The sequence below is a fragment of the Gobio gobio genome (assembly GCF_949357685.1).
Source record: "Gobio gobio genome assembly, chromosome: 21".
Taxonomy (NCBI): Eukaryota; Metazoa; Chordata; class Actinopteri; order Cypriniformes; family Gobionidae; genus Gobio; species Gobio gobio.
In genome coordinates this window covers 14,839,531-14,860,979 of record NC_137117.1, presented here as the reverse complement: position 1 = coordinate 14,860,979, position 21,449 = coordinate 14,839,531, and the positions used below count along the sequence as shown (strand labels likewise).

At 36.0% G+C, this 21,449-nt stretch overlaps 1 protein-coding gene across 1 annotated transcript in view; it reads left to right on the top strand.

Annotated features, from left to right (window-relative positions):
- Nucleotides 1–20,419, top strand: part of LOC307117228 (uncharacterized protein) — a 41,259-nt gene extending 20,840 nt beyond the window's left edge. The window contains exons 5-12 of the mRNA XM_079802020.1: nt 1,691–1,747; nt 2,844–2,967; nt 4,625–4,659; nt 6,427–6,576; nt 11,367–11,453; nt 15,612–15,684; nt 17,660–17,749; nt 18,003–20,419. Coding sequence (XP_079658146.1) covers nt 1,691–1,747; nt 2,844–2,967; nt 4,625–4,659; nt 6,427–6,576; nt 11,367–11,453; nt 15,612–15,684; nt 17,660–17,749; nt 18,003–18,187 — 801 coding nt within the window. The 3' untranslated portion in view covers nt 18,188–20,419. The remainder of the gene's footprint in view (nt 1–1,690; nt 1,748–2,843; nt 2,968–4,624; nt 4,660–6,426; nt 6,577–11,366; nt 11,454–15,611; nt 15,685–17,659; nt 17,750–18,002) is intronic.
- The last annotated feature ends 1,030 nt before the right edge of the window (nt 20,420–21,449 follow it).

Here is a 21,449-nt window from a genome sequence, read left to right as displayed (position 1 = left end):
TGTTTTCTAAGAACTTAGCACATTTTGTTTATATTTTTCCTAAAGATAATCTTATTGTTTGTCATTGCTCTTATTTGCACATCCTTATTTATATTGAAAAGCTGGCACAGTAATTCAAGAGCACCACAAACAAGCTGCTCATTTGATATCTGCAATACTAAGACTAACCAAAAGGTGGCGCCAGAATAATTAGCTGGATTTGAGAGGCCATATTTCAGCCAGGGGTGACAGCATGAAAGACACATTCATTTGCATTTGAATGAAGCTTTCTATTCTTGTGCAAAACAGCAACATGCTCCACCTCATAATAGAGAAAATGATCATCTGTGCCCTCTGAACATTTGTATGCAGATCAATCCGAGATGCGGCTAGATAAAGGCCAATGTTTTACCATGGCGTAATGTTGGAATATGAGATTTGATGCTTTATTTTGATGGGTTTTTTGAATCGTATTGAGTCTTTTTATATTTTGCTCTCAGAGCTTTAATACATTGAATGTTTTGTTTAGCATTAAACGTTTCTCTTTCAACCACAACACTTGCAAACTCTTTAAGTGGAAGAGATTCACACTTGAAAGCTCTTCACGCCCGAAAGCTCTTTCCAAGAAGCGAGACAAAACTGACTAGTCCTTCTTAAGAATTATTAACACAATGCGCTCAAGCCGAAACCACCTGCTTAAAATGTGGTCGCGTATTTTAATATTTTACAATGCGACATCTCTTTCATCGTCGAACCCATTACTTGAGTTATTGTTACGCTACTGTGATTATTGTTTACCAGTCTGGTATAAAAAATTATAATTTTGCTTGCAATTATTCAGTCACTCACCTGCTCGGGTACATTCAGACTTTTCATTCTTGTTTTAAAAGGAAATATGTCTGGCTTAGTTCCTGTTTAAGGACAGGTAAACAAATATAGCTTGCAGTCTTTAGGAAAAGAGCCTTGTTAGTGTAGCCAATATGAAAGAGCCCAAGTGTTTTCCCACTGTCCGATCGGACACTCCGTTGCTGTCCTGAGAACAATTAGCTAGCACGTGCACTGCAAAAATGACCCAACCGCTCCATTTTTCCCTCACATTAATCAGCGTGACTGACACTTTGGTACATAAAGAGAAATTCACCTTCTCTTTGGCTCACAAAGCTGGTGGATTCTGGTAACACCGCATATGTAAAAAAAAAAAAAAAAGGGGGCAATTTGGTGCTCATTGGAGCTAATCGTTCACCTCTGGCTCTCAGGGGTTTTAAGCAGTTTTTATAGTTGTGTGACCTGAGAAGAAGTCAAATTGGAGGAATTATCCTTTGTTTTTACTGTTCTTCCATTTCAATGTTGTGTTTTTGAGGTAAACGTCCCTGGAAGTTTTGTTTCTATTCAGTGTAAGTCTGCGTACTGATAAATAGAGCCGCATTATTGGTGTTTCCTGTATGTTTATGCGGTGTGTTCTATTTATGCGTTTGTCACGTTATTTATTCGCTACCGAAGTTCTTTAATTTCTTGACATCGCTGGGTTTCCCTCCCCTCATATCGTACCTACAGAACAGGAAGAGGAAGCGCATGGATGCCCACTCTAGCGTGTCAGATTATTCGTGTTACTCGCTGTACAGTTTCACACTGACTCCTCCATGTTCCATGTGACACTGACAGGTGGTTTTGTGAGTGATTTCAATCGTATCATATCCCGTTTCTTTCCCAGAGTGAATCTGAGCAGGATGAGGAGTGCGGAGGCAGTTTGGGATCCAACGCTGTGGCTGTGAGTATCATAAATCATACACACATTAGAAGAGACATTTATCATGATATCGTTTACATAAAAATATATTTTGTTTCTGTAGTTACTGTTACTACAATAAAACTGTGGTTTTTATCCACCACTGTCTTCAATTAAACCGCAGAACGATTCCTAGAGTGTTTTTAGGAGATCCAATATTAATTTATCAGTAATTTGACAGTTTTAAAAACACAGTGTGATTAATGATTTTGTGCCCTAGTTTAAGACAAGTCCAAGTTTCTCCTTGTGAGACTTGTGTCGGTTGCATAGGATAAAATGTTTTGAATTATGTGGGAGGCATTTGCTTAGACAAAGTTTGCGGTCAGTTTTTTTTAAAGAAAGTAATTAATACTTTTATTCAACATGGACACATTATATTGATCAAAATTTACAGTAAAGACGTTTAATAATGGTTTTATGCTTTATTATCTTTACATTCAAATAATTTAATACATTAACATTTTATTTTATAAAGACATATGTTTCCAAGTATTGTTCACTTTTCCACTTTTTTTTCATTTAATTTTCCCCCTTTTGTGATATGCACCTCCAACACATAAAACACACATAAATAAATGTTACAAAATCAAATTCAAATAAATTTTTTTTTTTTTAAATCCAACCGTCAAAGAATCCTGATAAAAATGAATCTTGGTTTCCACAAAAATATTAACTGATTTTAACCTTGATGATGATAATAATAATAAATGTTTCTTGATTATCAAATCCTCGTATTAGACTGATTTCTGAAGGATCATGTGACACTGAAGACTGGAGTAATGATGCTGAAAATTCAGCTTTGATCACAGGAATGAATTGCATTTTAAAATGTATTCAAACAGAAAAGTTATTTTAAATTGTGATAATATTTCACAATATTTTAGTTTTTACTGTATTTTTGATCAAATAAATGCAGCCCTGGTGAGCATTAGAGACAAAAACATAAAACATCTTTAAAAAACCCAAACTTTTGAACAGTAGTATAAATGTAACTAATAATGCGACTATGAGTGTTGACATTTGTTTTCAGTGTAATTTCACTAATGTAAAGGACTTCTCTTGTTTATGTCGTTCATAGCTGGATCCTCTTGAGAAAGAGTGGATCTTCTCGGCAGCGAGTGGCAAACTGTCTCATCTCATTCAGCTCCTGCAACAAGACTCTTCTCTGGCCAATAAAAAGGTGAAGAGCGCTTTATATTCTCGTATAATATGTCCCTTTCTGCCTGAATGCACGAAAACCTTATGTGATTAGAATGCCTGCATCTCATATTATAAACTCACTTTTAATAATGAATGTTTCTTGGTCTTTTCACATGCTCGGAATAAACCAGGACTTTACCTCAGTAAGTTTGCAACCAATCATACAAAACTACACCACTTACAGTACCAGTTCAACATTTGGGCATGCATGATTGAATTAATATTTCTCATGATATTAAAAACATGAAGATAGTAAACTAATACAGCCACTGAGCCTTCTATGTTCAGTGCATAAGATCTAAATGAAATGGTGAAATCAGTTTTGTAGACAAATATCAATTCTTGTAATTATACATTTATTTACAAAACTAACATTTTAATTACACAAGCACACACACACACACACACACACACACACACACACACACACACACACACACACACACCGGTTTGTTTTGCTATCTAAGTGAGGACATACCAAAGGCGTAATGTTTTTTATACTGTACAAACTGTACATTCTGCAATTAATATATATATATTTTATTTATTAATTAAAGACATTACTGCTTCAATGCTGTTTTAAAAGCATCTCAGGATTGGATTTTTTTTATGGAAGTTTTTTTTTTTTAAATGCATGTAGTGATAACAAAAAAAAATCATGCAGCTACTTTTATGTTATCACTACATACTTCCATTTGTGATATTTCAATTGTTTTAATGACTTGACTGTGACAAATGTTATTATACTTGTAGTAATATTATTAACTTCTTCATTAATGGGGTTTTCTCTCTCCCTCTCTCTCTCTCTCTCTCTCTCTCTCTCTCTCTCTCTTTAATCCTCCTGGATTTGGCTTCTAAAAGGGGGTGAGTTGAATTTTGTCTTCTTCCTTTTTCATTGTTGGGGAAACTGTTTTATAGTTTTCCAAGCCAAGATCACTTTTGATCATGTTTGCTCAGCTATAAAGCTGCGTACTCACTCAAAACAGCAAGAAAAACACCTCAATATTTTATTACTTTTTTGTAAAGCTACTAGAAAAGTTTGAAAAGCTACAACACTGCCTTTTTACAGCATTGTTTCAGTTCATTAGTGATGATCGGCGAGTCCATTACATCGCATATGAATGTTTGCCAGCACGTACATAGTTATGGACCACCGATTCCCTGTGGCTCCTCGCAAGGTTACCGACTTTCCACAGTTTCCACTCTCGTACCCAGGTGCAACACAGACCAAAGAGCAAAGCTCAACCCCAATCATGCATTTCAAAGGATTATTTTCAGAAGGATTATGAAAGATAGCTTTTTAGCTCCTTCACCCCCCAAAAACAAGCTCAAATCCTTTTATTTGTCCCCCCTGTGCGCTTAAGAGCTTTGAGTCGGTGTTTGTGGTCCCTGCCTGGGCCGGAGTTCTCACACTGTCCTGTGTCGGGACCACCTTCTAAGAACCTCTAAGCCCTTCGCCTTCCCCGTGCAGACAAGATACAACGGCGGCCATTGAAGTGCGGGGAGATTAGGGCTCACCTCAAAGACTTCAACCACTTAAAGATAATCTGAAAGTAATAGAGCAGGCTGGGATTAATTGGAGAACAATCGCCACCATGTCCCCAGGAAGGTGGTAAGTCTGACCCCCAGGTGGCTTTGATGCCCCCCTTCCTGAACCAGGAGCCATGCCAAGTGAGCCACCTCTTCTTGACTTGGTACAGGGTGACCGCTTGTGAGACGTCGGTTTAACTTCTTTCCTGACATTTTGCCTTCTACACTGTAAAAAATCAGTTGGGAAATCTTGAAAACTTTGCGTTAAATGCCCAGATATACTTCTAGCTAAATCGAAGAACGAACTGGTGTGGTCAGTTTGAACAAAATCAGGCCAAAACAAAGTTTCTGGAGTTTTCCAAAGCGAACTTTTCGGTAAAGTTGGCTCCGGCTGGTAAACGCCTTCGAACTACCATTGGTCCATGCCGATTGAGTTATAGATGGGTGTGGCTCTGAGGCTCCGCCCTCTTTGTCTTGGAAGTGTTCTCCAGTTCAATTCTTCTGTTCAGTCCGTCGAGGTCAGACATGAACACACCGGAGAGCTGCTTTATAGCAGAAATTGACGTTGTAATTCTAAATGAAAGAGACCCTGACACTGTTTTTGCATGTTTAATGCTGAAAAGCTGCTTGCTTTTAAAGCAATCACTTATATATAAATAAACGTCATGTGACTTGCAGAGATCGCGTAAACATATCCACATCACTATGATCAGATGCTTTCTTAACTGCTGTTTTCTCACCACTGTCTTTTTTGTTGTTGAGAGGAAAGCATGCAGCGCACATTTACATATTCTTCACTGCTCCCAACAGCGTGGACAGTGACGGGATGTTCTCTAACTGTATACTTATTCAAGCGTATTTTGAACTTCTTTTTACCCTTAAGCGAAGAAGTAAAAAGAACTTTGCCGTGAATATCGGGGGCTTTGCTTGCTCAACTTACGGATTGTTATACCAACTTAACAATTTAAATTGGTCTGCGCTTTCATCTAACACAATATAGTAAGTTCTATAAACTCAAAATGTATGTTTTTTTACTTGTAGATCCACACTGTAAAAAGTTCAAGTTCAAAACATTAATTTATGTGGTTCAGATTAAACCAATATCCTTCATTGTATTAACTCAATTTTTTTAATTTCAATGAACTTAATTTTAAGGCAACCAGGTTACTTTCTTTTTTTTAAGTTAAACCAGCAATAATTTTTACAGTGATGTTCATTCAGCTTGCATTTTAAGTTAATATATGCATTAACATTATATAATAGTGATGTAGAACTCTCTTAGTTTGTCTAACTTGTGTATCGGTTTGTTGACTATAAACTATAAAAGTTGTGTATATGTGCTGAAATTGAAGAAAACTCAGTGAAGAGAACACTAATCACTCTAATAGCTTTTACAACAAAATATAATCAAAAACACTGCACAGAGCTAAAACTATTATATATGAATAACAAATGTCATCATAACTCCCCATGTTTTGACCAAAAATACACATTATTCAAGTGCATCGACCGTGACCGATCTGAGACCTTCCTGTTTAATAAAGTTGCTCAAACTAAATGGCCAAAAAATTGACTTTAATTAACATTTTATGTACATTCGATAGTTCAGTTAAACTTTGATTAGTGTTTGCCTCATAAAACGAAGGTTGTTAACTGTCAAAGATGCTCATTTTTTGCTGTCCTGGATCTTTTCTGCCACCTCTATTGTTTAAGTCTTAAGTTTTAAGTAGCTAAGCTTTGCCTTTAGCCTCTCGGTCGCTAAAGTTACACATCACCCCGAGCCCGTAACCCGACACGACGCGCATTATCTCTGTTTTCCTTTCACACGTTGGAAGCTCCTTTGGGGGAAATTCCAATTCAACCTCTCGCAGTGAAGCCCATAAATAAACAGTCGTGATCTCTGATGCAACGTAAACACTGCTTCCTTTGAGCCACTCGAGCAGGACCGCTCGCTTTCTGTCCACCAACAAGATAAGTGTAAATCAAAAGCCACCTGTGCGCTCATCTCTTTCTTTTTGTCTCCTTCCCTAACATGTCATCCTCTCCTGATGCCTCCCGGACTTCCTCCTTTTCCCCAGTTTGTGAGTACATCATTTATCCATCTCTCTCTTCTTTAAAAGCCGCAGTGAATATGTCTCTTTTGGTAGTCATCACAAAGGTGCTATTTGGTTAGTGAGAGTTAAGGGATCCCCGCCAGGCCAAAACAGGAACCTGAGGAACAAGGGTAGGAGATGTCACATCCTGTTGACCGTCGTCCGTCACAGCGAGCCTCCATGAGACCTGTCGGGCTGTCAGTCAAGCATGTGTGCCGGCCAATCCATCTCAAGGGTGCGACAGTCCAAACAATAGAGCGGCTGATAGGGGAACCAGACTTCATCTATCACAATATGTCCTGCGAGCAGGATTGGAAACACCTACAGTAGACGGGACCCTCCCTTTAGTACAGAACACATTCTTAAGAATACACAATAGTGGAGATATGTTGTGCACTGTGTGCAGATGATATACAAAAACTTTTCAGAATGTAGTACATTGTTGTCATGTGACTTCAGTCAGCGAGTAGGGCCTAGTTAATAAAAAGTTTAATTTGGCATTTTTAGTGACAGCCTGTGTAAAAATGTCTTCAATTTGGTCAGTTACTAAAATCATAGTTGATAGATGCTGCAAGAGAGGTTCATAGACTGCAATTTTAAATATGTATATACATATGGCAAGAAAAAGTATGTGAACCACTTGAAGAATCTGTGAAAATGTGAATAATTTTAACTAAGTAAAAGAGAAATCAAAGAAAGTTGTTGCACTCTCAGTTGGAAAAACTCTCTTTTCCTTCAGGTGCGTAGAACCAAAAAGAGAAAAAATGGCTGGCCGCACACTGAATCCAAAAAAGACTGAAGTCTAGGAAAATACAACATTTATTTTGTCAATTGCATGGTGCTAGAAAATGCAAGTGAGTTAAAAACAGAGGCGCATGAGCAGACGTTTCAGCAGATTGCTATCCTCAGTGCTCAAAATGCAACAAACAATCACCCTCTTTCTAGAAAGACAAGCAATTCAGAGCCATCAGCTTAATCCAATTATCATAATCATCAATTAACACTCAATTATCACAAAAATACTAAATAAGAGATCCTACAAAATGCATGTTATTTTTTTATTTAGTTTTGTCCTGAATAAGATATTTTACATAAATGTTTTACATATATTCCACAGGACAAAACAATAGCTGAGTTTTTTTTTTTTTTTGTGATGGGTGTTCATGAGTCTCATGTGTGTCCTGAGCAGTTAAACTGCCCTACGTTATTCAGAAAAAATCATCCAGGACCTGCACATTCTTCAGTTTTCCAGCATCTTTTGCATTATTGAACCCTCTCCAGCAGGGACTGTATGATTTTTGAGATCTTTTTACACTGAGGACAATTGAGGGACTCAAACACAACTGCTAAAAAAAGGTTGAAACATTCACTGATGCTCCAGAAGGAAACAAGATGCATTAAGAGCCGGGGGTGAAAACTTTTGAGCAGGATGAAGATGTCCAAAATTGTTTTATTTTGTTTAAATATCTTTTTTTCCATTTAGTACTGCCCTTCAGAAGCAACTGAAGATACTTGCATGTTTCTCAAAGACAAATTGAGTACAATTTACCTTGATCTTCAAGTTCAATAAGTTTTCACCCCCGGCTCTTAATGCATCGTGTTTCCTTCTGGAGTATCAGTGAATGTTTCAACCTTTTTTAGTAGTTGTGTTTGAGTCCCTCAATTGTCCTCAGTGTGAAAAGATGGATCTCAAAATCATACAGTCCCTGCCAGAGAGGGTTCAAATATGCAAATGATGCTGGAAAACTGAAGAATGTGCAGGACCTGGAGGATTTTTCTGAAGAACATTGGGCAGTTTAACTGCTCAGGACAAACAAGACTCAAGAACAACCATCACAAAACAAAAACAGCCGTGGATCATCCAGGGAACGACACACAGTATTGAGAATTAACGGTTCATTAACCTTTTGAACAGGGTTGTTTTAATAAATTCAGCTATTTTTTTTTGTCTTGTGGACTATATGTAGACATTTTTATGTAAAATATCTTATTCAGGACAGTACTAAATAAAAAATAACATGCATTTTGTTTGATCTCTTTTATTTAGTTAAATTTATTCACATTTTCACAGATTCTGCAAGGGGTTCACATACTTTTTCTTGCCACTGTATGTTTATATTTATATATAATATTTTATATATTATATTTATATATCTATACATAAATATATCACGATTTCTGCAAAAATATGAAGCACAACCGTTTTCAATACAGATAATAATGAAAAAAAAATTCTTGAGCAGCGAATCATCATATTAGAATGATTTCTGAAGGATCATGTGACACTGAAGAGGAATGATGCTGAAAATTCAGCTTTGATCGCAGAAATAAATTCTATTTTTAAACAGAAAAACATTATTTTAAATTGTAATAATACTTCATATTATTATTGTTTGTGCTGAATTTTTGATCAAATAAATTGAGCTTTGTTGAGCAGAATAGACTTCCAAAACATTTAAGAAAAATCTTACCAACCTCACACTTTTGCATGGTAATGAGTGCTACACTGGAAATGGACACTCTCTTAGAGCCCATTGCATTGTGGGATACATTATTATGTATGAATGTATTACCAAAATAACTTAATGCGTTCCTGTATACAACTATAAAAAGTTTCTTTGTGTTTTTAGTGCAGTTTTGTGAAGAAATGTTTTAACTAAGGTTTAAGTATTTGACAAATTGATGTTAAAAATCAAAGTAATATCAGCTGAAATAGCTTTGAGAAGTGAATCATTTTTTTTATTTGCTGTCAGTGTTCAAATTATATTCTTTGCAATGCACTAAAATGGGTAAAACAAAATTCAGTGGTACAATTTTTTTTAGATCCTTTACAAAACTAAAATGTTATTAATTAATTCGTTATTTTATTTTTAATTATATTTTGCATTCCTTTAATGTTGTTTTAAAAGCATCTGAGGATGCAGCTCATGAAATCGTTTGAGAGGTTTGGTTTAACATACCAGAAACAGAAAAAGTGACTTAAGCATCAAATGAATGTGTTTAATTTGATAATTATTAGATTGTCTTTTGTCTAAATAGAGACAATTATCTTTCCAGAAGCAGAACATTTTGCGGTAAATAATGTAGGTCAGAACTGGATTTGATTGGATCATTAAAATCCGGCTGTGCTTTTCTTCGCCCTAGTGACCCATCTTACCTCAGCAGAAAATAAAAAAACATTTCAGGTGCAGAGAAAAGTTAAATTGGAATGCTTTTTGATATCTTTCTTTCTTCTTCAGAATAACATGCATTTAAAAATGTGCAGCACGGCCACATTAAAGTGGTTGATTTCGAAAGAGTTCTGATAAATGAGGTGTGCGTCGCTCAGGCTGAGATCAATAGACGTCACCTCCATTCTTTGTGTTTGAGAGTGTCGGGCGTTCAGAAGGTCCTGCATCTGAGCTTGTGTGTGTGGTGTGCGGCCCCTTCTCTTGACAGGCCTTGTCAACAGGCTGATGCCTGGGTGGGTCCTCCATCAGAGGGTCATACCAACATCATCAATCTTGCACCCCATGACAGGCCTGTGCTCCCCCCGCAGTGGGCACACTGGTTTGTTGTTTTGTAATTAGACCGCCATTAGATGGCAGGAAACCGTCCCCTCCACACCCTCTGTGCACAGCTGGGGCCCGCTGGCAGCCTATGGGAGCCACGGGCCGCTCCACCGCGTGGCGTTAGGGGGGTGGGGATCTACCTAGTGGGAGAGAATGAACATGCAGAGTGTAAATGATGTATTACAAGATGAATCAGATGGGTTGACGATCATGTACTAGCTCAAACAAGCTGGTCAAACAACCAATATGAGGATTCAGATTGACCGTGATGACCAAAAGTCTGAGACCACACTAAAAACCTGCTTCTTTTTTATTTGGACAGGAAATAAACAGTTTTAGGATTAAACTTTTAAGGATTTAAACATTTGAAAAATAAATGCATAAATGAAATTGAAACATATGAGAATTATGTAGTGACCAAAAATGGTTTAAACCAAACAATTTCATGAGCTGCATCTTGGGATGCTTTTAAAACGACATTGAAGGAGTTAAAAATAAATAATAAAAAGTTAATTGAATTGAGTGAATAAAGTCAAATAAATAAAATATTCAAATAAACTAAATATAAAATTATATCAAAATGAAGTAAAATAAATATTATAATGAAAAATAATATTTAAAGAAGCAATAATTTTGCACAATTTTGAGGTCAACTGTAATAATAAAAATGTATAAAAGGAATAAATAAAATAAATATTGAAATAGAGTGAAATTAATTGAATATTAAAATGAAGTAAAACAAATGAATATTATAATTAAATAATGTTTGAAGAAGGTATACTTAAGATTTTGCACAATTTCGAGGTCAAATGTAATAATAAAACCTTAAAAAAGTATAAATGAAAGATTTAATAAATAAAATAAATATTAAAATGAAGTAAAATAAAATGAATAAATTATGTTTGAAGAAGGAATGCTTAAGATTCTGCACAGTTTCTAGGACTATTGTAATAAATAATACAAAATGAATAAATGAAAGAATGAATAAATAAATCTATTGTATAATCGTAAAATAAATAACAAGATATAGGAAAATACACAAGTATAATATTTGAAGAAAGAATGTTTAAGATTTTGCACAATTTCTAGGTCAAAAGTGAGCACATTTGTGACACTGTTAGTCATGGGTCATACCTTGAACAGGATGATGTTAATTAAATAGTTATGTTATATTTAATGTAAATATTTGTATATTTTAGTATTGTAATGTTTGAATATCTCTTACAGACCGCTCTACACTGGGCTGCGAAACACGGTAAAGAAGACATGACCACAGTGTTGGCGGAAGCAGGGGCTGACATCAACACGAAAGCAGTAAGTGCAGATATTACTCAAAAATCGATTCATTTTGAGTCAAATACAAACGCATATATGCCTACACTCAAATAAATTTCTTTTTGTGTCTCTTTTTCTCTCACAGCATGTAAGTACTCCTCACCTTACACTCACCCTGGATGTGACAGCATGCATGGGTTAATGTTTCTCACGTGTGTGCCGAGCTGCCAGAAAGTGTCCGTTTTTAAAATGTCCGCTTCTGACATAACTCCTCTGAAAGGGTATGTGGGTGCCCAGCTGTGCAAATGAATCCAGCCGCTGTTTGAGAATGTCTGTTCATAAATCAAACTCTGTCATGTTAACAGCTTCCCTTAAACAATGTCTTCATGTATTCCAACAGCAGGCTCAGAGCAAAGCAATTTCACTGAATTACCAGGCAATTATGATTCTGTCATTAGATTTTGTTGCTGTAACCTCAGTTAATTTGTGTCCTGTCTTTCTCTCCCCCTCTTCTCTTCTTGCTGTCGCTCTCTGATTCTGTTGTGATATGGTTTTTATTTTTTTTTATTTGGACATGGGCACTAGGGGGTGAGTGTCGAATTTCCCTTCACCCTGTCCGTTTCCTTATCATTTCTGATTTATGATGATGTTTTGTGCAAAGTCATAAATAACATTATCACCCCAAAATCAAAAGAAAATAGTACAAATATATTTTATATTTAAAGGTACACTATGTAACTTTTGGCCCTCTAGCGGTTAAAAAACAAAACTGTATGTATTTTGCGGAAGAACATTGCTTTGGTTGTGCTTCGACTTTGCGTGACTGTGCGGATGAATATGGTTATTCTACTGCTCATAAAACATTCACTACTAGGCTTAAAGCAGCACTAGGTAACTTTTCAACCTTCATAATATATTTTCAAGACTCTTGTGATGATACATCGACTTACAATGGGTTGAATGACACGTCTGCCATAGCCTGACGGGGTCTGTATCGTTTTTAATCGTACTTTTAAACTTCGGGTTTCGGGTAGTAACCCGAGAACAAAAAGAACTACAAAATTCGACTGCTTTACGGCATATACGTCACTTCCACCACCACCCCCACTTCCTTAAATTCGGATGTGCGAGCCCAACTATCGTTTGTTTGCCGGATGTTATTGTCATGGCCGAAGCAGCACAGAAAAATAAGAAAGCAAAGGTTTTGTCGGAGGAAAGCAAAAAGAGGAAACGAGAAAGTGATCGGATTAAAGGCAGGACGAGGATCAACATTGGGCCAGCGTTTGCTCGTTGACGTGAGCTGAAGGAGGAGGGGCTACATTCTTGCAAGTAAATACATAAGACGTACAAAATCATATTTTAGGATACCTAACATGTCTGTGATATTTGTTTATTTGTCTTGCCTCAAGCTATAATGCAAATCGATTTTTCAAATTTGCAGATTCATCTATGGTAGCTTGATATTATAATATTGACGATATATGGTTATTACAAACCACTCAAACATTGAATTGAAGTATCATATAGATTCTGTAAAATGGTAACCAATAGACTAGGCTACTATAATGACTGCCTTGTAAACGTGAGCATCGAGATCATTTGGCGTTTGAAAAAAATAAAACTCATGAAATGATATTCATATGACATGCTGAAACATATGCCACTGTACCTGTGATGAAGACATTTCACACGGGACGCAAGCAGAACACCTGCATGTGAACTCCTGCAGTGTTCAGGGCTATCATGGTTGTCATGTCAACAAATGCACGTGCGAGTTCAAGTTTACGACAGTAGTAGAGGACAATACTGTTTCCCAACTGTAGGGGGACCCTGAGAGCAAAACCTACCTAGTGCTGCTTTAAGAGATATAACCAGTTTAGATGAAAAGGATCTCAAGCTGACTAGCTGAAGACGTTACTGTAGCTATACCCATTAGACACTAGTTCAAATAAATTCCAGCACAGCGCTACAACAACCATGATGAAATGACCCTTCACAATAGATAATACTTTACAATCAACTCTGTTAGAGAGATACATATGGCAATTTATCTGTTCAATAAAACACCTTACTCTGCTGTTGAGTAATAAAAATGCCATTTCAAATCCCTCAGTTCTCGCCATCTCAGAAAAGCCAAACCAGTGTTGATTCTTGTTTTATTACGAGCTCTTGTCTCGTTCTCTTTTTGCCAGCAGACTCTCTTCTGTTTGGCGTTTGTTTAAAACGGGTGATTCCCCAGGGATGGAGATTTAGCTGCTCCATGTCAACCTTTCTTGTTGTTGTGAAAACTGATCTACGCCACTCCCACATAGGGATTTTTTGGGTTCAGCCGAATACCGAATCTACTGGTTAAGATTCTCTCAAATCCGAAACCGAATACCGAATCCTACACATTAATGAAGTAAACAACGTCCACAGCAGTGTATTCTTTCATTTTATTTTATTTTATTTTAACTGTAAAAAAAGAAATAATAGGCAACATTATGCCAGGATGACTTTCCTTCCATTGCCGTACCTGAAGTTGCTGCATTTTGGCTGCTGTCTGTAGATTCCTTCATGCACAACTCGTATTCTTTCGGATGTTTCATACGCAAATGTTTTAACAGCGGCTATTGTTTAGGGTTCTTGTCACAACGAGACAAATCGGCATCGCAAATTGAACATGTAGCTCGACTCGAATCGCCTTCTTTTGACTGAAAGTACTGCCAAACAACACCTTTTTCTGCTCACAAGTTCCATTTTCACTTTCTCACAGCCGACTGCATTCGAATGGTAAACACCTTCCCGTAATCAACGGCGGCGTCATTACGTCGACCAGCGGAGTGTTCGTAGTGCAAGCCTAGGGTTCGGTTCGGTGAAAAAAAAATTCTAAGGTTCGGCAGAAACCACACCATACACACGGCAAAGCAGCTGAAGCAACTTTTCTCTATTTATGGATATGACGAGACACACACGTGAGAGTGATGCATGTACGCAATTTCCTGCGAAAACCATCTGGTCAGGTCTAAAATATAAACTCTTATAACAGGCTTACCATAGTAAGTGAATCGGAGTAAGACAAAAACACATTTTAGAAGAATGATTGATGATGTATTGACTCATTATTTAAATGTTGTTAATTTTGAACAAATAAAGCTACATATATACATACTATTTAGTTGTACCACCTGACATAAAAACAGTCAAAAAATAAATGTAAAGACTTTGAAATGTTATTTAACAACTGAAACTTGTTTAAACACATGGTTCATGACTCAAAAATATGCCTCAGTTCTGAAAAGCTTTATATATGACCCATATAGAGATATCTGTATGGGTCATTGATAAATAGAGTCATGAACCATGTGTTTAAACAAGTTTCGGTAGTTAAATAACATTTCAAAGTGTTTACATTCATTTTTTGACTGTTTTTATGTCAGGCGGTACAACCAAATAGTATGTATATATTAAAGTTGTAACACCTAACATGGGAAGTGAAACAATCTACCCATACTTGAAATGAGCAGTTTTTAGCAGTATTTGAGAGTGATCTACTAACCTTTTCACTCTGCACAAGGATCAGTTGAGCTCCTGGATGATGCATTGTCACGTTTACTGTAAATTCATAATAAAAGAGCCATGTTTGCAGTTGTGCCACCCTGACATTTGAGAATATATATATATTTCTTCAATTATTTCAACAGCTTTAAAACTACCTTTTTATGAAAGGTTTCAAACCTTAAAAAAATGTATGCCATAGTAGGCTATTTATTAAGACGCCATTTTAAATCGTTTTCTTAGTCTGTTCATTTGTTCGGACAGTTGCACCACCTGACATTTTGGGGGGTTAAGATAAAAACATAAAATAATATGTATTATTTAAATGTCCTAAAAATGAATTCAAACTAAAAAGGTTATATAAAGTGGTATATGTAAACTAAAGTGATGTCATGAATTTATCCAATTATTTTAAAAGGAAATAATGCACAATGTCATTGAGCCACATACCTTTTTTTCCCCATATGAATCTCAAATCTGTGACAATGTGTAAAATGGGCTAATTTCACATGAACATAATGTCACAGTGCATCTTCGTAGTTAAGATGATGGCATTTATTTATGTAAAATATTTATTTAATTATTTTGATTATGAGGTGAAATATGATCTAGACATGCTCTTGACAATCTTTAATGTGACACTGAGTTATATTCTCACAGGGATACACACCTTTACACATTGCAGCACTGCACGGACATCGACGTATATTTGACCTGCTGATTAGGACATACGGTAAGCGTTTTCTTCACAAACATTTAGTTGGAAATTGTCTGTTTTAAATCATCTCAGTCATTCAAGAATGTCTGTTTGAGTTAGTGTGACAGTAGACTTCATTTTACATTCACTTCTGTTCATGTCAAATGTTGCTCGAGTAAAGCAAATATATAAATATATATATAAAACACCCGTATCGTCCTGATCTATCAGATGAATAGCTACTGCATTTGTAGTATCTTTATTAAAATATTTGTGATTATTTGTTAGATATTTTCCCTCATGCAACAATCTACACTGCCGTTCACAAGTTTTCAATCGGTAAGATTTGTAATGTTTTTAGAATAAATCTCTTCTGCTCACCAGGGCTGCATTTATTTGATTAAAAATACAACAACAAAAAACTGCAATATTGTGAAATATTATTAAAATGTGACGCAAAGCTCAATTTTCAGCATCATTACTCCAGTCTTCAGTGTCATATAACACTTCAGAAATCATTCTAATATGATGATTTGCTGTTCAAGAAACATTTATGATTAGTATGCTGAAAACAGTTGTGTAAAACATTTTTTTTAGGATTCTTTGATGAATAGAAAGTTCAAAAGAACAGTATTTATCTGAAATTGAAAGCTTTTCAACATTGTACTACCGTTCAAAAGTTTTGGGTCAGCACGCATTTTCTTTTTTGTTTGGTAAAGAACTTGGACATTAATACAAAGTTTTTTTTGTTTTTGTTTTTTTTTAGCAAGGATGTATTCAATTGATCAACAGGGACAGTGAAGACATTTATAATGTTACAAAAGATTATATTTAAAATAAATGCTGTAAATACTGTTCTTTTGAACTTTTCTATTCATCAAAGAATACTGAAAAAAAAAAATTACACAACTGCTTTCAACATTGATAATAATCATAAATGTTTCTTGAGCAGCAAATCCTCATATTAGAAAGATTTCTGAAGGATCATGTGACACTGGAGTAATGATGCTGAAAATTCAGCTTTGCATCACAGAAATAAATTACATTTCAACATGTATTCAAATAGAAAAGTTATTTTACATTTTAATAATATATCACAATATTACAGTTTTTTGTATTTTTAATAAAATAAATGCAGCATTGGTGAGCATAAGAGACTTCTTCTAAAAACATCTTACCGATCAAAAACTTTGAAACGGAAGTGTATACATGCTTGGTGACATGCAACTATTTATTATTTATTTAAGGGTCCATGAAAAAAAAAAGAGTCTTAAGCAAAAGAGTTTTAAAATGCATTTTTATGTCCAAAAAAAATTATGGTGTTGATTCATATTGGTTTTACAGCTTTTAAGACAGCATTAATTCATTATTAAACAAGATTTCTGATTTAACCACCCAGAAAATGCATATCACATGGTAAATTCCCTTTCCCTTTTCTATGTATTGGCCTTTTAGTCCAATTCATATAAACGGACACTTTTCTATGTGTTCAGAACGCAATTTTCCATAAAGAGTTTTTATGTTTTTTATTTTTTTTTATTTGTATACATTATATAATGGTTTACATTTATATTTCTTACTTCATTTTGCAATGGCAGTGGGAATTTCTACTTTTAAATGTAAATTTGCTGGTCGCACCACCTGACATTTTAGGTCTTTTGAAACACCACGACTCAAAAAGTCAATTGAATTTTTAAAAAAATTAAAAGAGTATCTTATAAAGAAAATACTGTAGATCAATTTGATATGACATGTATTTATTTGTTTATTTTTTTAGGAAAATAATGAATTCAGACACAAAAAATACATGTCATGTCATTGACCGTTAAGTATTTAAGTATAAAAAAGAAGTAATTTTTAGGTTACATTTAGTCTTAAAGGTCATTTACTGTCTTGTTTATTATTTCCTGCGTTGTATAAACACAGTATCCCTTGTAATTGTGCTGTTGAACTGAATATAAACTCTTAATTTGCTTAATTTAACATTGCTAATATTTGAACATGTTCACAGGAGCCAAGGAGAACCTGCGGGACTACAGCGGTCACTTAGCATATCATTACCTCAATTTACGGGATACACAATTAGAAGACCATGAGCTATGTGAGTCAAACTTCATTCTAGTTTTCAGTGTAACATGTGGGTGTTTTGTGTCAGACCTGTGGCACATGTGGAAAGAGCAGCACTGAGGATGTTTTCCACATTTAGCGCAGGCATATGGTTTCTCTGAATCTACAGGGTGCCTCGTGGATCAATTTTAGACTGTTTGTCTTCACCCTATTTGTCCTTCCAGCATGTTATTTCATTCACAGTGTGGTCTTCTTCTTAACTCTGCTTTGATGTTTGTTCTCCAAAGCTGAAGTCAGCGAGTGCCACAGTCTAACCCAGGCCGGGGAGCGCAGGAACAGGAAGATCTCGTCATTATTTCACTCCAGGAAGAAGTGGGGATCGGCGGAGGAGCTTGCGCCGGTACCGGAGGAGAGGACTGTTGCTCATCAGCTCATGCTGCCTGCGTTCAGGCCCAGAAAGTTCTCACGGTAGACTGTGTGACGACCAAACATCTTCAGTCCTCAGTTTATTGCCAATTGGATAGTTTACAGATGAAAACGCATTTGTTTTCTTTGCTGCTTTTTTCCCTGCACAAATAGTATGATGTAGTTACATTCACATTTAATAATTGGCTTTTGTAGTATGTTATGCCACAGCAGCACGTGACACGTCGTAGTGTGTCGTCTTATGTTCTTTGCTCTTTTATCTGTTCAATTAAGAGGTTTAAGATTTACAATTTTCACTGAGTAATGAAACAATGCATTTTAAATTACCCTACATCGCATGATCCAAAGTTTTTAGCAAGTATAAAAAACTATAGCAAAAGATATGTCAATGCTTAAAGGTACACTATGTAACTTTTGGCATTCTGGTGGTTAAAAAACAAAACTGCATGCATTTTGCGGAGGACATTGTTTTGGACTATCCTACTGTTCTTTAAACATTCACTCATAGACTTAAAGGGTTAGTTCACCCAAAAATGAAAATTATCCCATGATTTACTCACCCGCAAGACATCCTAGGTGTGTATGACTTTCTTCTTTCAGCCAAACACATTCAGAGTTATATTAAAAAATGCTGGCTCTTCCAAGCTTTATAATGGGAGTGAATGGGGGTTGAGATTTTAAAGCCCAAAAAAGTTCATCCATCCATCATAAAAGTACTCCATAAGTCTCCACGGGGTTTATAAAGGCCTTCTGAAGCGAAGAGATGCGTTTTTGTAAGAAAAATATCCAACTTTATAAACTATAATCACTGGCTTCCGGTAACGGCCGTACACAAGTCTAATTCGCATGATGTATTGACGAACACGAAAGCACAGAGGAAAGAGCAAAACACAGCTCATGAATTTGAAATCTTAAACCAGAATTTTTACATTCTGGTTTAATGGGTTATTGTCCAACAATATTCATTAGGGATGCCACAATTGTCAATATAATATTGAACCGTTCGGTACGGCATTCACGGTTCAATACGCGCCTGTGAATTGTTTTTTCGGTTTTGCGTTGAATTATTTTTCTACAAATTCTATCATTTGCCTCCATCCCAAATACTGAACAACACGACATACATTCACATCACACGTTAGTGGTGGAGTTCTACTCACAGAACACTGTAGTTATTCACAACTACGAAAGTACATTATATGCATGCGTTTTAAAGCCTTGCCGGTTTCATTCGCGTGCGCGGTTTTAACATGCGCTTTTCCGAGCCCGCGCACTAAACGCCTGTCAAACACGTGATTACTGAACTAAGTAATCGTCTTACTGCGCTAATACTGTCAAATACACAGGTTAAGGTTAACATAAACACAGTCGGTTATGTCTAAAGTGAAAGTAAAATCGGCGGGTGTCTGTATATTAGATGTGAAGAGGTCTTAAATTGACAGCAGGGCAGCCTAAAGTGAACACGCTGTCCTTAAAGGGACAGTTCACCTCTAAAATGATGTCATTATATACTCACTCTAATATTGTTTCAAACCTGTATTCATTTCTCGATGACAGAATTTTCATTTTTGAGTGAACTAAAGACAAAGAGAAAATCACTCACTGCTCTTGACTGAAAAACTTTAATACAGTAGCTTTAATAAGAATCAATGTATATTTTATAGTGAAGTCTATGTAGTGTTTTATTTTTACATTTATTCATTCAATTTCATACTTATATGCTGCTGTACAGCTCTGAGCTGCCAGTGCAAATCTTTATATATATTTATTTTATATTATACAATACACTAGGAATGAGTAGCCTACAAGGTTTTTTTTTAAGTAAGGTTTTTCAATTCTTTTAAGTAAAATAAAGAAAGAGTATTGCAATAAAGAAATAGTATTTTTTCTCCTTGACCTTTTGCTGTTCCTGTCGCCTAAGAATAGAATAGCAAAAAACTAATGTGACATGCCATCAGAAACTAACCGAACTGAAAACCGTGGGTAAAAACCGAGGTATGTATTGAACCGTGGACTAACTGTATTGTTGCATCCCTAATATTCATGGTCATGTGAAGAACCTTGGAGTAATTTTCGATTTTGAACCGTCAAGTTTCAAGTTTTTTTTTCAGTTAAGAAAATTGTCGAAATTGAAATCCATCCTTTCAAATAAGGACTTGGAGATTGTTCTGCATGCCTTTGTCTCGTCACGGCTAGATTATTGTTATGCTCTTTATCTGGGCATAAATTAATCTCTGGTTGCTCGTCTGCAGTATGTTCAAAATGCTGCAGCGAGAATCTTAACAAAAAAAAAAAAAAAAATGGGATCCCATACACCTGCGTTAATATCTCTTCACTGGTTACCGGTAAAATACAGAATACAGAACAAGGTATTAATGTTTGTCTACAAAGCATTACATGATTAGGCTCCCGAGTACATAAAGGACATGTTGATCCCTTACCAACCTCAAGGACAACTGCGCTCCTCTCAGAGCATGCTGCTAACTGTCCCACGGCCTCGCTTGAGGCGTAGTGGAGATCGTGCTTTTTCTGTCGCAGCTCCTGCACTCTGGAATGTGTTGCCCTTACATATTAAATCCTCGCCAAGCATGGACTTTTTTAAAACAGACTTGAAGACTTACTATCAAGCTTATGGCATTTGATAGGGTCTGAAAACTGTGAGTGATTGATTGTATGATTTTCTTGGTGTTATGTTGTGCTGTTTTTTCATGTTGGTATGATTTCGCATTTTATTGCTCTGTGTTTTTTGTTTTACTATTTTTACCACTTATGGACAGCACTTTGGTCCATTTTAATGGCTTTGAAAGTGCTTTAAAAATAAAATGATTTGAGTTGAGTTAAAGAGAAATGTTGGAGGATCTTGAGATGGTTGCCCAGCCCTATTTGTTTGAACCGAGCGAGGTGTCTACTCTCACCTAAGCTTCCACTACTCCTACATCCTACGTCATGCGCCGCCTTTATTAACCCCCTTGGAGTACTTTTATGATGAATGGATGCACTTTTTTTGGGCTTCAAAATCTAAGGTACCATTCACTCCCATTATAAAGTTTGGAAGAGCCTGGATATTATTTAATATAACTCCAATGGTTTGTGGCTGAAAGAAGGAAGTCATATACACCTACACTGTAAAAAATAAAAACGGAAAATGTACTGGTAATTTTCTGCCAGGACATTATCCAGTAGTTTTACGGAAATTTGTGTTAACCCTTAAAACACAAACTAAAGGCCTGTTCACACCGGGACGATTTTCGCGCGCGTTTATCGCCGACGTTTAACGCCTCGTGACTAAACAATGGGCGCCAATGTGA